The sequence below is a fragment of the Gigantopelta aegis genome, chromosome 7 (genome assembly GCF_016097555.1).
Source record: "Gigantopelta aegis isolate Gae_Host chromosome 7, Gae_host_genome, whole genome shotgun sequence".
NCBI classification, from domain to species: domain Eukaryota; kingdom Metazoa; phylum Mollusca; class Gastropoda; order Neomphalida; family Peltospiridae; genus Gigantopelta; species Gigantopelta aegis.
In genome coordinates, this window is record NC_054705.1 from 38995006 (window position 1) to 39012505 (window position 17500).

At 39.5% G+C, this 17500-nt stretch overlaps 1 protein-coding gene across 1 annotated transcript in view; it reads right to left on the reverse strand.

The window, feature by feature from the left end:
- Nucleotides 1-17500, reverse strand: part of LOC121377278 (beta-1,4-N-acetylgalactosaminyltransferase bre-4-like) — a 77168-nt gene that overhangs the window by 4095 nt on the left and 55573 nt on the right. The window contains exons 4-5 of the mRNA XM_041505211.1: nt 16494-16681; nt 1-23 (exon numbers count right to left, since the gene is read on the reverse strand). The exon at nt 1-23 is cut by the window's left edge and continues 100 nt beyond it. Coding sequence (XP_041361145.1) covers nt 1-23; nt 16494-16681 — 211 coding nt within the window. The remainder of the gene's footprint in view (nt 24-16493; nt 16682-17500) is intronic.

The following is a 17500-nucleotide window of genomic DNA, read 5'->3' on the forward strand; positions in this document are numbered from 1 at the left end:
CAACGTAGTTATAATACGGTAATCTGAAAATAAAATAAAAAATTAAAAAATGTTACAACCATAAAGAGAATTACAGTTACATGAATGAAGGAAATTGTTTATTTAACGACGCACTCAACACATTTTATTTACGGTTATATGGCGTTAGACATATGGTTAAGGACCACACATATTTAAAAAAAAAAAAATAATAATAATAAAAAAATAGCCGTAATTAAAAATGTCAACAAAAAAAAAAGAGAGAAAAAAAGGACCACACAAATATTGAGAGAGGAAACCCGCTGGCGTACAGTTACAGGGTTTATACTACCAAATCAAATCCCATAGACGACAATAGTAACATATGTGGCTAAAACTCCTACCTGCTTGTCAATCGAAATAAACGCCATGTATATAAATACTACCACCCCTCACTCTTAATGTGAAGCAGAAAAAAATGGGGGGTCAGACTCAAGCTGCCCATTTCAGAGATAACGGGTAGCGTCTATGACTACACTAGTTCCGCACAAAATTTGAGGACTTTTCTGTTTATAGGTACCCCATACATGTTCCAAGCACAAACACAACCCACATCAGCTTATAGATGTCAAACAAAAGTATAATATATATGATGATCAACATCAACTTTAAATTCTAAAATTATTAATAAATATAATATATACAGCTATGAAAGAGTTACATTTAGAAAGTCACAAGGAAGCATATTAACATTAAATAGCCCTCATCCTCTCCCCATGATGATTAAATAATAATAATAATAAATAATAATAAATAATAATAATAATAATAATAATAAATAAATAATAATAAAAATAATAATAATAATAATAATAATAAAATAAAATAAAATAAAATAAAATAAAATAATAAAAAAGTAATAATAATAGTAAAAATACAAAAATAAACGCTATGCTTAGACTGAAAAACAGTGTATGGGCCTATGGTAATCAAACCGATATACTGCACCCAGGGCTGTAGCTAGCGGGGTTGGGGCAAGGAGGCCATTGCTTGGTTAATCTGGTCAGTGCAGTCAGAGATATTCCAGCTTTATGATACTGCTCTATGACTGGACAAGTTCTTGTACTGATATGAACAAGGCTGGAAAGAAGCTGTTTGCAGGAGAAAATCGGTGTAAAGAAGATCACTCATGCTAGCTGCACTGAAGCAACATGTAAAGAAGGCAGTCTACCAAGGTGGCCATATCTAGGGAGATACTCTGCTCTCGGCACCTTCGCTCCTTTTACTCAATAGATGGGGCTGGATCAAGATGGATGATGGAATGTATAAGCCACACTTGACGAATTGTACACCTGCCATGAATCGGTTTCTAATGGCTGTAAGAAAGGATGTCAAAAGCGTTGCAAGTGCAACAAATCTAATTTTTAGTGCACAGCTCTGTGTTTGTGACTGGGGAATGTTCTACCCATTAGCAGGATAAACACCAATATGTATAACGCAGCGTGTCATTTTATGACACTTAATAACCGGCGTCGTGGTTAAGCCATCGGACATAAGACTGGTAGGTACAGGGTTCGCAGCTCGGTACCGGCTCCCACCCAGAGCGAGGTTCAGCGACTCAATGGGTAGGTGTAAGGCCACTACACCTTCTTCTCTCTCACTAACCACTAACCAACTAACAACTAACCCACTGTCCTGAACAGACAGCCCAGATAGCTGAGGTGTGTGCCCAGGACAGCGTGTTTGAACCTCAAATGGATATAAGCACGAAAATAAGTTGAGATGAAGATGAAGATGACACCTAATAAATGAAGCTATTTTGAAAGTTATTTAAAGTACTGGTTGGTTTTTTGAAGGACATCGAACATCGATAATATGATGATATTCTAAGGAATGCTGAAGGAAAATATTTAAATTTGAAACAGATGTCTTCCTTCTGAATAGTATTCTCTGTTGATAGTGTACCGGCATCGGTGTCGTCGTGGTTAAGCCATCGGACATAAGGCTGGTACGTACAGGGTTCGTAGCCCGGTACCGGCTCCCACCCAGGTGTAAGGCCACTACACTCTCTTCTCTCTGACCAACAATTAAAAAAGTAACACACTGTCCTGGACAGACAGCCCAGGCAGCTGAGTTGTGTGCCCAGTACAGCGTGCTTGTACCTTAATTGGACATAAGCACGAAAATAAGTAGAGATGAAGATGAAAATGACACTTAACAAATAAAGCCAGATTGATAGTTATTTAAAGTACTGGTTTGTATATGTGAAGGATACCGAACAACGGTATGTTGATGATATTCTAAGGAATGCTGAAGGAAAATATTTAAATTTGAAACAGATGTCTTCCTTCTGAATAGTATTCTCTGTGACAAAGGTTTAATATTTTTAAAAGGAGCAAATATTTTCCTTCTTCAGAATTAAGAGTTATTAAAGCTATTTAACCACCTCGATGAATCCATTCAACTGATTTGGTTTTTTCTTGTTCCAACCAGTGCACCACAACTGGTCAAAGGCCGTGGTATGTACTTTCCTGTCTGTGGGAAAGTGCATATAAAAGATCCCTTACTAAATTAGGAAAAATGTAGCGGGTTTCCTCTGATGACTACGAGTCAGAATTACCAAATGTTTGACATCCACTAGCCGATGATTAATTAATCAATGTGCTCTAGCGGTGTCGTTAAACAAAACAAACTATTTCTTCTGGAGAGGTGATGTTGCTGTCCAGGGCCCCGTTCCTCGAAGCGATTATAGTCCTAAGATCACATTAAGTGCATAACTACCGTATGCACTTAAGGTGATCTTAGCGCTAAGATCGCTTCGTGGAACGAGGCCCGGGTAGTCTCCCTCAGCTGCTGAAGGTTTATGCAGTCTTGGATGACATATTCGGTCGTTTGTTCAGCTATGTATGTATGTATGTATGCCCACAAAAAACTGTCAAGTCAAATGTCGGAAATTAACGTGCTTATATCAAATGAATGTTCAAGCACGCTTGTTGTGGACACAATGTCCGACTTAGGCCAGGCATTGTACCCAAAACAAGAAGGGGAAGGGGGAAAAGGCTTCTGTAAATTGCAATAAAAACTATTTTAGGTTAAAAAAAAAAAAAAAATCATAATCTGGAAATTTAACTTAAATGCCAAATAAATAATTTATGTGCGGCGAGCCAAACAAATTGAGGAAAATTAGACGCAGTTTTGACGGTTCTCTAATAATAAATATTTTAATTAGGACTCCTAAAATTAAATAATTTTGAACCAGAAGTAAAAGCAGAGTCCTAAAATAGAACCAAGGGGTAGCTCTAATGTGGGTTCGCAATTCTCACACCAGTGAGTCTAACTTTCAAAAATTAAATTCCTACAAGTTATAAAAAAAGATGTAAACTGGAAGTAATCCAGTATACGGTTAATTACTGCCATTATCAAGTTAATAATAATAATATATGGGTATACCAAGATAACACCTTGACCATAGGAGGTATATGTCAAGGCGAGAAAACGGGAAGGTCCACTTTCATTTTAATTAAGTTGTCTGAAACAAATCCCAGCTTCTCCTCTAAGACAAACCAACTATTAAATTAGTTACCAAATATATTCTATTACTAAAATATATTTGAAAATCAACTCGAAGGTATATTTTGTTCAGCTTCTCCGCAGGAGCACATGGAAGAAGGTACCAGCCGGAAATAAGGCGTGTTGTTTTAGACGCTACTGGATCCAACTTGGGGAAACAAGCTTAATCAGTAATGAGCCTGCATTGCTAATTACTTCACGATATCACAATAGAGTACACCTGTACACTTAATTGGTAAAGCAAACAGAAATCAAACAAGTAGAAAGGGTAGGGCTAAAGATTATCTTTCGTGGGCATATTGTACTAAAAACATCCTACGACATGTAGCGTGAAACAAATAATAACCGAATAAATAGAAACACCAAAGAAATATGTCTGCAGAGCATTGTTACAAAAACATCTATCAAGCGTAATCTAATGCAATATAATTTATTTTCACCTTTGTAAATTCATGACACAGCAAAAAAAATACGGGGTAAAATATATCTAATAATTTATTTAGCCCCCACGTACATATAGTACACATTATTTAGGCCGTGGACGAAATGTACTGGGGAAATAAAAACCCAGTGGACGAATCGTCCGGAACTGATTTTGTGTATTGGACGAATCGTCTCGAGTTCCTCAGTGGACAAATTTTCAGTGGACGAATCGTCCGTGGACGAATTGTCCAGTGGACGAATCGACTGCATCCCGCCGGAACCTCTTATGCATATGCTGGTTCAGCCTGTTGTGTCCAGTCCTTAGTCGGAAAATGTTGACCTGTTCCTGACGGGACATCAGGTATTAATCAGTGGTTTGTTTACAAGGTCTAGTTATATCGATATCCCATCAACATGGCCATCACATTTCATGGTTACGTGAAGCGAAGCGAACCGCTACGTCCGACCACTAATGTACTGCATTAGGCTGTGATACACCAAACTGATTTTTAAATGGCGACTATGTAATGTTTCATTGCATGTGACAATGACCAAATGTCTCATATCCAATAGACCATGATTAATAAATAAATGCGCTAAAGTGGTGTCATTCAAAGGTGAGGTACAGGGGATGGGGGGGGGGGGGGGGCTAGGGTGACAGGTTGGTCAGGGGAGAAAAATCCATTGACTGACTGACTGATGAAGTGACTGACAGTTGGGTGTACATTGTTTGGCCACCTACCATTGAGTGGGTAGCAACTAGGGCCTCAACTCGATCCCGGACCCGAGTACCCGACACCTACACTAGATGATAATGAGACCAAGGAATAAAGTAAATTTTAATAGCATTGTGCATCTTAATTCCAGCGCTGAGCATGGATGCTATATCATGTCATTGTATTTATTTTTCATTTCAACTTATGTTTGTACCTATATCCAATTAAGGTTCAAGCACGCTGTCCTGAGCATACACACCTCAGCCATCCTGGCTGTCTTTTCAGGACAGTTAGTTGTTAGTTGTTAGTTGTTAGTGATTAGTGAAAGCTAAGAGGGCATAGTGGTCTTACATCTACCCATTGAGTCGTTAAAACTCGCTCTGAGTGGGACCCGGTACCAGGCTGCGAACCCTGTACCTACCAGCCTTATGTCCGATCGCTTAAAGTGACAGACCCTAGTTTTTAAACACGACGACATATTTTTCACTATTAAAGCCGGGTTTGGGATTTTTTGATAATTTAAATTGGAAGTACTTGCATTTTATTATTTTGAATATTCATGTTCGTACATCTGAAGTGATTATGGTCATCCAGGTTTTTGCAGTACCCCAGAATGCATTTTTCTTAATTCTAAAAACGCACGTTCGTCTGAGAAGTAATGGTTATCGAGACAAGCTCGTTATTTTTAGATTGAATTTCCCTGTTTAAACATCACAGACTTTAGCTTCTCTCTGCTATAACCTTATCCAAATAAGCGTCCAGATTGAGGCTTATTCTGGGGGTCAAGTGGCAACTATCGTACTACCAGCTACATGTAATTTTGGTATTTCTTGATAGTATACGTCCTATCTCACAGGTGAAAATTACCCAGAATTCCTGTTGGGGCACATGCTCAAATGATGTCATCAAAATGGCGACCATATTTAGTATATTTTTCAAGCAGCCCAGTAAAATGATGTGGTCATTCCAGATAAAAGCATTAAATTTCGTCCACAAGTTGCCGATTGTCATAATTTTTAACTTTTAATATGAATCACTTGTTTCAAATTGCATTATGGTGGCTAAATTAGATTTTCAAGATGACGGCCATATAACAGCCTATTAGTACTAATATCTCAGCACCCATGCCACCTAGGATCGCAATGGTTTGGTCCAACCTAACATGTTTAGGGGCAAGGAATGTAATTATATAAATATATAATACTAAACGAGCTTGCCTGTCATACAATTTTTATGAAACATGTTTAGTATCTGACGAGCAATACCAAACGAGCGAAAGCAAGTCGGATACCAACACTGTTCACGAGTTTCATAAAAATGGTATGACAGGCAAGCTTGTTTAGTATTTTATTAATTACAAACTAACTGCAAACACGCCGCAACGCAGAAGTAAGCAGATGTCGAGACCTACTACACGTTATTTTTCACGCTCACGTCACGCCAATGTTAGACTAGTAAGATACTGAGGTATTGTTATGACATGAGCAATATCTTACACTGGTGTGTAATAAATAAGAATTGTTTCTCATTTTTTAGGAATTTATCGATGTATAAAAGTCACAAATGGCTACGCGATTTTATACTACATTTGTGACTTTTATACATCGATAAATTCCTAAAAAATGAGAAACAATTCTTATAATTACAAACAGTACAAGAAGTGTACCTTAAAACACTCAAAAATAATTTCTTTCGTTCTTACCGTCAACCATGTTCTGTAAATAAGCGTAGGAATACATGTATACATACTATTGGATATTTTGGGGTTTTTTTTTAACAGAATAAAAACAAATAAAAAACATATTGTAATTTTTTTTTTTTTTATAACATGAATATCTCATCCAGTTTCCCTTATTTTTTCAATCGAGAAAACAGGTCACTTCCTTGTTCTATTTTTAAAATGATCACCGAACTGGGTCATTGGACTTCTCGCCCATCCAGCTAAAAATAGTTCCAATCGATCTTGGTCTTCCGTGATGACGTATTTTTATGAGGTTTATGGAAGGATAACGCTTGGTTTTTTAGTGACGTCAGCCAATCAGAATACAGTAAATCGTATAAATTCGGAAAGTTTGTAATTATTTACAAATAATACTAGATAGATTTAGAAGGAAACATAGAGAAATGTTATTGAGGAAAACAAACGTATATTGCGCATTACCAGCTTCTCGCTTCATTATCGTTGTGTTTTGAGATAGTCTTCAAGAAGAAAATGTACAATGAAAGAACGAAATGTTTTATTTAACGACCTACAACACATTATGGCGTCGTACATAATGGTCAACGACCACAGAGCCAATTAGAGAGGAATTCCGCAACCGACTCTCCGTGGTCTACCCTTTTGGATGTGCAATCAATTAATTGACGAAGACGTCCTTGAAAACAGAGAATACTTCGTAGTCACGACATCGATTAAAGCAATCAAGACTTGCAATAAATAGAGGTATAGGGCCTACATTATTGAGGATGTTTTGCTGGTACGCCATTGCACATGATTAACACAATTAAGGATTGTAATAAATAGAGGTATACATTATTGAAGATGTTTTGTTGATTTCGTACGCCAAAGCTCAGGCATGGTTTGTTTATTGAAACTTTTTTTTTCCCAGTAACAAATACATTTTAGTGCACTCCGGTGCAGCACGTCTATTACCGTATCCCTTCCGACTTGAACCTACACTTAACGGTTCACTTCCATTTGGTTAAAAGCCATCTGGTCGAACAATAAATTATTAACCCAGCAGGCACTCATAACAGGGAGACCGGCCTCGGTGGCGTCGTGGTTAGGCCATCGGTCTACAGGCTGGTAGGTACTGGGTTCGGATCCCAGTCGAGGCATGGGATTCTTAATCCAGATACCGACTCCAAACCCTGAGTGAGTGCTCCGCAAGGCTCAATGGGTAGGTGTAAACCACTCGCACCGACCAGTGATCCATAACTGGTTCAACAAAGGCCATGGTTTGTGCTATCCTGCCTGTGGGAAGCGCAAATAAAAGATCCCTTGCTTCTAATCGGAAAGAGTAGCCCATGTAGTGGCGACAGCGGGTTTCCTCTCAAAATCTGCGTGGTCTTTAACCATATGTCTGACGCCATATAACCGTAAATAAAATGTGTTGAGTGCGTCGTTAAATAAAACATTTCTTTCATAACGGGGAAAATAAAATCGTAATTTCTCACTGAGAAATTATCATGCATTGGTTTAACGTACACTACTATTTGAAGATTTGACGCCAACAAACCAATCACCTTGTCGATACTAAATATGACGTCATCACGATTTGGCAAAGTACACACAATGACGTCACGTAGTTTAAAGTGTTTGCGTTTACGTCTTTATGGTTTCAGTGTTAAAATGGTAGTTTAATGCAATTCATTATATATTTTTTTTTTTTTTTTTTTTTTTTTTTTTAGAGAATATATAGAACTTTGTGTTTTGAAAATTATCTGTGAACCGTGAATAAAATACAAAGTTAAAGCAATATTCAGAACAGTAATGTAGATTACGTCGTTTCTATATACATGGACGTGTAGCCAATGTAAGCTATATAGAAAATAAAAGCTTTAAAAAAAAAAACCCCAAATAGCTAGGGTAATAAATAGAATAACAAACTTGGTACCAGTTATTAACAAATTTATGTCCCTCGTGAAATAATTTTCACTCGGAACATAAATTTGATAATAACTGGTAAATCGTTTATTATCCTCTATGTAAAATGTAGAAATTAACGAGTGAATCGTTAATCGTCTAACTGTTACCTCCAATTGGATCAGTTCACGTTTCATTGACAGCATAACAGGAAAAATATAACAATAACATTTTTATAACACTATTAGAAACTATTACATTTTAAAGAACATTTTAGTGAATAATACCTGGGGAATAGTTTTAAAGTTTGGATGTCAATGCGTGACTAGTGCCAATGTTATCCGAGTTTAATATTAATATGGGTTAATATAGTACCGGAATACACTTTGACATCATTAATCAGTCACAAGACATTTTAAACAAGTGCAAAACAAATTAGAGACATCTCGTTTAATATATTAGTTAAATACTTCACCTATTTCACTATTATTACTAACAGACCCAAACGAATAGAACTTGTTATTATGTAACATTTAGTTAAATATCTTAAAATATCAGTGAAACAAAAGTGTTATCAGTCACTCAGTGACGATAACACATTTTAGAGTGCAAATTTCACTATTTCACCCTAGAATGTGTTATCGTCACTGTAGAAAATGTTATCTTCACTGCAAGAAAGCCGGAACTATTTTGCTACTGGCATTTTAAAAGTAAAGGTAAATTGTCAAAAGTTATATAATAAATAGAAAATTTCATGTTTTTGTCAAATATGATTTTATATCTCATCTCGTGAAGTTTGCAATCATATCACACTCGTTGCGCAAATGACTCGTGTGATATGGTTGCAAACTTCACAAGATGAAATATAAATCATATTTGATAAAATAAAAAAAAACCCATGAAATATCCTCTATGTCGTGTAATTTTAAGCAAACCCATTTATTAAGCACCCAAACATCCCAAGTAATGATTGTACCCGACTTGTCCATTATTACGCATAATGGGACGACACCCACTTAACTTACTGCAGGCCACAGGTGGAAAGGTTGTCTTTATAAAAAGTCCATCTCCACCCCAGGAGCAAGGATGCGTAAACTTTTTAAAAAAACCCAGCAAAACAAGAATACCATTCTAAATATAAAATAGCAAAAAGCGAAGTAGGTAAACTTATTATAGAAGCTAAACAGGCCAGCTGGCAGACATTCTGCGGTGAAATCAACAACAGAACCTCCATTAGAGAAATGTGGAAAAAAGTTCAAGCTATACAAGGACAACGCGCGACCACCGCAGTCCTTCAAAAACATGAAACAGCAACTACTAATAAACAAAAGGCCGACCTTCTTAGCAAAACATTTAGCAAAAATAGTAGTAACGAAAATTTCCCTAAATTTTTTTTTGATAAACTTAAGAAAGATAACCTCTACCAACAACCAGTACAAGTTCTGCCAACCACCCTAACACTGATAACCTAGAATTTAATAAACCATTAACACTGATAGAACTAAAAACAGCTCTTAAAGCTAAAAAAAAAGTACTGCCACCGGGCCTGATCAAATAAGCTATACACTACTCAAACACATGCCGGACGTAGCCCTAGAGGTAGTGTTATCGCTCTTTAACAGAATTTGGAGGGAGGGCCAAATGTCCACTGCATGGAAACATGCAGAATGCTTTTTAGTCTCCCTAAAGCGGGAAAAGTCCACTCCCTCCCAGGAAGTTATAGACCGATAACACTCACGTCCCACGTGTAAAACGCTAGAGAGTATCATTAATAAAAGACTTAATAACTATCTACTAGAAAATAATCTAATTACAAACGTACAAAGTGGATTTAGATCTAAACACTCAACAATAGACCAAATAGTCAGACTTCAAAATAGTATTAACGACGCCTTTCGCAAATCTAATAAAGTACTAGCAATATTCATAGACATCGAAAAAGCAGTTGATATGGTATGGCGACAAGGCCTACTCAGTAAACTGCAAACTAATGGAATTAAAGGCAATATGTTTAACTTTATCAATAACTTTATTCATAATAGATCAATTTCAGTCAGAGTTAATGGCCTCTACTCAGATAAAACCGAAATAATTAATGGAATACCACAAGGTTCGGTCCTCTCACCAACCTTATTTAACATATTTATTAATGATATAACTAAAGCACTTAATGCCAAAGGTAAAACTAAATCAACCACTTCATTAAATACAGCACTGTTTTCCGATGTCTGTGCCATTTGGCGCACAGGCAAAGTAACCAAAAACCTATTCAGTTTAATGCAGGCCGACATGGTTAGATTAAATAAATGGGCCCTGGACTGGGGCATTAAACTATCTAAAACTAAAACAGTTTGTATGCTATTCAATAAAGTTAACTCGCCAGATAACCATCAAATAACCTCAAATAATAAGCCAATTCCAAGAGTTAAAAAAAATTAATTCCTAGGGGTCACCTTCGACTCAAAACTAACCTTTAGTGACCATATTAATGACATTGTCAAAAACGCTAAAAAATACTCTAAACCTATTAAGAGCAATCTCAGGCACCAGCTGGGGAGCGCAAACGGAGGCAATGCTTATGGTTTACAAAGCACGTATACTCTCCAGGATAAACTATGGAGCCCAGGCCTACAGTTGCGCCTCCCCAAAGCTACTGCAAAAACTAGATAGCATCCAAAATCAAGCTCTTAGAACAATAGCTAAAGTTCCACCAAATACTAGCGGCCAAAGCCTAGAAGTTGAATTTAACATTATGCCACTTAAATTCCGCCTTAATCTTCAACATCTCAACTACCATCTTAAAATCCATTCACTTAAACTAGATCACCCAGTTCAGGAACTTACTCCCATAATAGCAAAACCAGGACTAGAATTTAAAACTAATAAAAACCTTAACGATTCATTTGCCACTAGGTAAACTAGAAATAGAAGTAGGAATTGATAACACACCTGTGGCACTATACCATCTCAATCAGCCAATCGAATGCCACACACCATACCTAATTAAAAAAGCTACCGATGAAACTCCCCCCTTTCCACCATTTAAAAAAGTCCTGTTCGAAGCCGCAGCTAATGAAAACTACCCTGAGCACATCCATATCTACATGGATGGCTAAAAAAAATCCAGATAACGGTAGGGTTGGCTTAGCAGTAGTTGAAGAAAAAATATCTAAACACTCTAAATTAGTTAAATACGCCAGGCTGTCAGATAACCTATCAGTCTATACAGCAGAACTGACAACCATCTATGAAGCACTAATCTGGATTAAATCCAAACAATACTCTAAAAGCGTTATTTTCTCAGTCTTAGCTCTGTCCAATCACTGCAAACCAATAAATCTACCAGGCCAGATATCCTCGCAGCCATCCACAATAAACTTCATGAACTAAATCAGCTTAATTTAACAGTAATATTCGAATGGGTCCCAGCTCGCGGACTATGGGGCAAAACTGCACTTTCAGTCACTAGTAATATTACAGCACTACCTTTATGAATATCAGAACTAATGTCAAAAGCAAGAAAACACTACATTAATCAATGGCAGGCCAACTGGGACCTAACAACCAATACGTGGCATTATAACATCAAACCACTAGTCAACTCTATCCGACCTAAACACTTAAACACTTATGTGGATAAAATAATTACTAAATTGCGCATAGGTAAATCATCGCAGCTCAACAGCTGCTCTTTCACCAAAAAAAACCCTGACTGTGAGTGTGGCACCCGGGAAGACACGAAACACTATCTCCTGGATTGCACGCTACACAACAGCCAGAGAAAACTAATGATATAATCAATATCTGAAGCCAACCACAACAAACCAATTACACCTAACTTTTTACTTAACCCTGATAAATATCTAAAACATAAAACCTTCAAAGCAGTATATCAATTCGTCCAGTCCACCAAACCAAAACTATAAGTGCCACGTACTGGCCGCCTTGCCAGCGTTCAGTCGACGCGGACCCTCATCCCGACTGATCGCAGGCAGGATGGGAAACCGTAGCACACCCACTGGGCTCCTGATAGACATAAATTAAACTATAAAATGATCACAAACCACCCGCTTGCACGTCTTCCGGAGGGAAGAGCGACCTTATGCACTCGACCGACATGCACTCCCACCAGGGGGACCAATGGAGGGAAGGTGGCGATCTATAACTAAGATAAGTAACCAATATGTCGCTTAACTCGTGACACCTGTGACTCCCTTGATGGAACATCGACCTTACGCACTCGAACAGACCACGTATTCCAACCCGGGGTGAGAACGGTGAAATGACAAAAGTAAAATAATATTCCTAGCCAAATTAGCTGGCACAAATTAACGATAAATTAACAATTACTCAAAACCACCCGCCTGTACGTCTCTTGGATGGAAGAGCGACCTTAAGCACTCGACCAAACAAGCACTCCAACGGCGGGACGGTAGCGAATGATTGATAACCGTTAAGAAAGCATAAATTTAACAATATAAATTAACAATTACTCAAAACCACCCGCCTGTACGTCTCTTGGATGGAAGAGCGACCTTAAGCACTCGACCAAACAAGCACTCCAACGGCGGGACGGTAGCGAATGACTGATAACCGTTAAGAAAGCATAAATTTAACAATATAAATTAACAATTACTCAAAACCACCCGCCTGTACGTCTCTTGGATGGAAGAGCAACCTTAAGCACTCGACCAAACAAGCACTCCAACCTGGGTATCAACGGCGGGACGGTAGCGAGTGATTAATAACCATTAGATATGCCAATACCAACCAGACCACGATAATCGTATTATTTTACTGTAAATATATGTTCATGTTCTGAAGCTCGTGATTGACAAGTGGTACACACCATCTCCGTCAGCGACACATCAGTCTTTTTTTCTTCTTTTTTTTTTTTTTTTTTTTTCTTCCTCACTAAGACAGGATCCAATCGCAGTAACCCAATTGGCTAATTAACCAGCCAATCAATATCATTAAACATTCAACCAAGATAGGGCACCACTAATTATCGCCTATTTTTTGCAGCACTCTCATTGGTCCAATCCAGCCAAACACGGACCAAGAACCCCACCACACCTAACTGTAAATAAACTGCACGAATTTGTCTTTGCACTCACACCATGTTCTTTATTACTGATGCATAAATCCTGGCTGATTAAGGTAAGTCAACTAGGGCTCCAGAAGAAAAGACAAGCAGAAAAACCAGATAGCCTGAAGACAAACCAAGTAAGCCTACTAAGATATTATATTTAGGGGGCGGGAATCCAAATTCTTCAAACTAATTACCTATTTGGTGCGTATATGTATACAATTGCTACTTTCCACTAGTTAAGTATGCCAAGCACTAGGCTTTTTAAACCAATACCTACACTATAAGGGTTTCACCCTTTAAATTAGATAGCTAGGCTAGTTTAACTCCCCCTCCGTCATTGTATTCAATGCTATACAGAGACGGAGGGGGATGGGTGGTCATGAATGACCGTTGAACTCACTATAATAGGGACTTAAGACAATAGGTACAACCTTAACACAAAACTAGGATTCACACACAGACTACATGCTCAGTGCATCAGTACACAGGGTGCATTGACTAATGATAATGCACCCGCCCTCATTTAATGGCCCAGCACGTGCTGTAATAAGGAACCGGACAAAAGAATACCAGTTCCGAATACACAATTGCAATGCACCCGGGGGAATCTGAACAAAAGAATATCGGCCTCCCCCACCCAAACCCCCAATACTTGCTGCTGGTGATAACTTGTACTTGGTGACACTGAAAAGGAGGAAACGGAGGACTACGCCAACAACACCACGTGGAACAACTGCCTTGCCTGCCAGTGTCAACTACACAATTGCACGAGTTTCCCCTGGGATGTCATGCCACGACCAGAAGCGGTGAGGCCCTTTATAAGGGCCCTATGGGCAACCTAGGGAGACACCACAGCATCATAGAGGTCTATAATTAACTAGCTACTCTCGATTCACTAATATCAAAAATATATTAGCTCGGTCATTTACCTTTCGACCGACCATTCAAAATTGCGCCAAATTTTCTCAATTAAAAATTGCACACCCTTTTCTCTTTGGCATTAACTGCTCCATTCAAAATTCCATAGCACCACCACCACCCCCACCCGCCTGCTACCGATTAGATCGGGCTGCCGGTGCTCCCTTGCACCTGCCAGTGCAGGCGGTCCCTCCTCTCCCCTCACCTCACCTTTCCTGTCATGGACGGAGGAGCCGGCCAAGGCCGGCTCCTGTGCCCACGACAGGCGTGCGCTACAACAGCTTGTTCTGAATGTGCACGTAAAACCCTATGACCTGACCTGACCCAGGAGCTATTCTGGACCCATACGTAACTTACTGCAGGCCACAGGTGGAAAGGTTGTCTTTATAAAAAAAAAATCCATCCCCACACCAGGAGCTATTCGGGACCCATACTTTCATAACCACCCCCCCCCCCCCCCCCCCCCCCCAAATTAGCTGGTAGTACAATAACTACAACTTTGGTCATTTTTAGAAAGCACTTTTGAGCCATCTCCTGCACGCCTAAAATGTGTTTTGCAGGCTACAGAAAGAAAGAAATGTTTTATTTAACGACGCACTCAACACATTTTATTTACGGTTATATGGCGTTAGACATATAGTTAAGGACCACACAGATTTTGAGAGGTAACCCGCTGTCGCCACTACATGGGCTACTCTTTCCGATTAGCAGCAAGGGATCTTTTATTTGCGCTTCCCGTAGGCAGAATAGCACAAACCATGGCCTTTGTTGAACCAGTTATAGATCACTGGTCGGTGGAAGTGGTTTACACCTACCCATTGAGCCTTGCGGAGCACTCACTCAGGGTTTGGAGTCGGTATCTGGATTAAAAATCCCATGCCTCGACTGGGATCCGAACCCAGTACCTACCAGCCTGTAGACCGATGGCCTAACTACGACGCTACAGTGGTCAGAGTGGGGGGAAATGTTAACTGTAATTGTACCCCAGTTTAGATGCTAGAATTGATTTAATTATGTTGAGGTTAGTGTTTATTTTCATGTCTGCATAAATAAAAAGATATATTAAATAGTTATTGAAGGTTAAATGTATCATTTGTAGGGTCCAGATCCCGGTGAACACGGCAATAGGTACATGGCCCTTATTATTCAGATCTAACCGATTGTGTAATCAAAAGTTGATCGGTTAGTGTAAACCGATTATAACCGATGATCGATGATGAAATCCTAACCGATTCCCGACACTACGTCGGGCTAAGATAGCTTCGAAAATCTGGGACCTGGGCCCATATTTTTGAAGCAATCTGAGCCTACAAAATCGTAAAATCATCGTAAGTTTTGACGTCACTATGGCGTGTGATGTAGTGACGTCACACTCTGCGATGGTTTTACGATTTCGTAGCGCTAAAATAGCTTCGAAAATATGAGCCCAGCTGGCTTATAGACTTAAGAGTCCATTTTCACTGTCTGAAACTAGGATATGCGCCTTTAACTACGACACCGCCGATTTCATTTCATTTCAACTTATTTTCGTGCTTATATCCAATTAAGGTTCAAGCTCGATGTCCTGGGCACAGACCTCAGCTATCTGGGCTGTCTGTCCAGGACAGTGGGTTAGTTGTTAGTTGGTTAGTTGGTTAGTGAGAGAGGGTGTAGTGGCCTAACACCTACCCATTGAGCCCTTAAGAACTCGCTCTGGGTTGGAGCCTGTACCGGGCTGCGAACCCTGTACCCTGTTGTAAGTTGGTTAGTGGTTAGTGAGAGAGAAGATGGTGTAGTGGCCTTACACCAACCCACTGAGCCCTTAACAACTCGCTCTTGGTTGGTTCCGGTACCGGGCTGCGAAACTTGTACCCTGTTGTTAGTTGGTCAGTGGTTAGTGAGAGAGTAGAGGGTGTAGTGGTCTTACACCTACCCATTGAGCCCTTAAAAACTCACTCTAGTGAGTTGCAGCCGGTACCGGGCTGCGAAACCTGTACCCTGTTTTTAGTTGGTCAGTGGTTAGTGAGAGAGAAGAGGGTGTAGTGGTCTTACACCTACCCACTGAGCCATTAAGAACTCGCTCTAGTGGGTTGGAGCCGGTATACCAGGCTGCGAACCCTGTACTTACCAGCCTGTAGTCTGATGGGATGGAGCCGGTATATCGGGCTGCGAACCCTGTACCTACCAGACTGTAGTCCGATGGCTTAACCATGACACCATCGATGTCGGTATGTCAGTAGTGTTTGTTTACCTGTAGTTATACTTGCTGTTGGCGGCGGAGTGGTGTCGCGGGTGGGCGGCACACCGGTAGACGTTCTTGTCGTTCTCGGGTACCAGGTCGACGTCGTGAAACACGAAGCACGCGAAGTCGTCGACTTTCAGCGCCTCCAGGAAGCCGACGTTCATCAGTAACCCCCTGTTGAAGGTGACGTTCGCCGCCTAGCGATAGTAAAGGAAGAAAAGAAGGTAATGTTTTATTTAACGACGCACTCAACACATTTTATTTACTGTTATATGGAAGGAAGGAAGGGAATGTTTTATTTAACGACGTACTCCACACATTTTATTTACAGTTATATGGCGTCGGACATATGGTTAAGGACCACACATATATTGAGAGAGGAAACCCGCTGTTGCCACTTCAGCAAGGAATTTTTTTATATGCACCATCCCACAGACAGGATAGCACATATCACGGCATTTGATATACCAGTCGTGGTGCACTTGCGGCAACGAGAAATAGCCTAATGGGCCCACGGGCGGGGATCGATCCCAAACTGATCGCACATCAAGCGAGCGCTTTACCACTGGGCTACGTCTAGCCTCAACAGTAAAGGTTACACACCACTATTAATTACTTCATGCAGTTCAATACAATTTCTATGTCAGAATATATTCTGTGAAAAATACAACACTGTCGAGAGGGTCATGTGACTACTAATTTTAGGGAGTACTGTGTGAAACATCAACATAGGTCGACCACAACACTGTCGAGAGGGTCATGTGACTACTAATTTTAGGGAGTACTGTGTGAAACATCAACATAGGTCGACCACGATTTTGTTTTCAATTAACGGTCCCTATGCCTAAGCCCGGTATCGTGTTGCTGTTATACAAGTGGGACTATACCACCTGCACAACTGTTATCAGTTAGTGCTACATTTAACAAGTTACTTCAAACCAGTGGGTTATTTAAATACTACAGAGGTCAGCCTACGTGTAATCGTCGAAGAAAGATTTCAAAAAGCATATCACAAT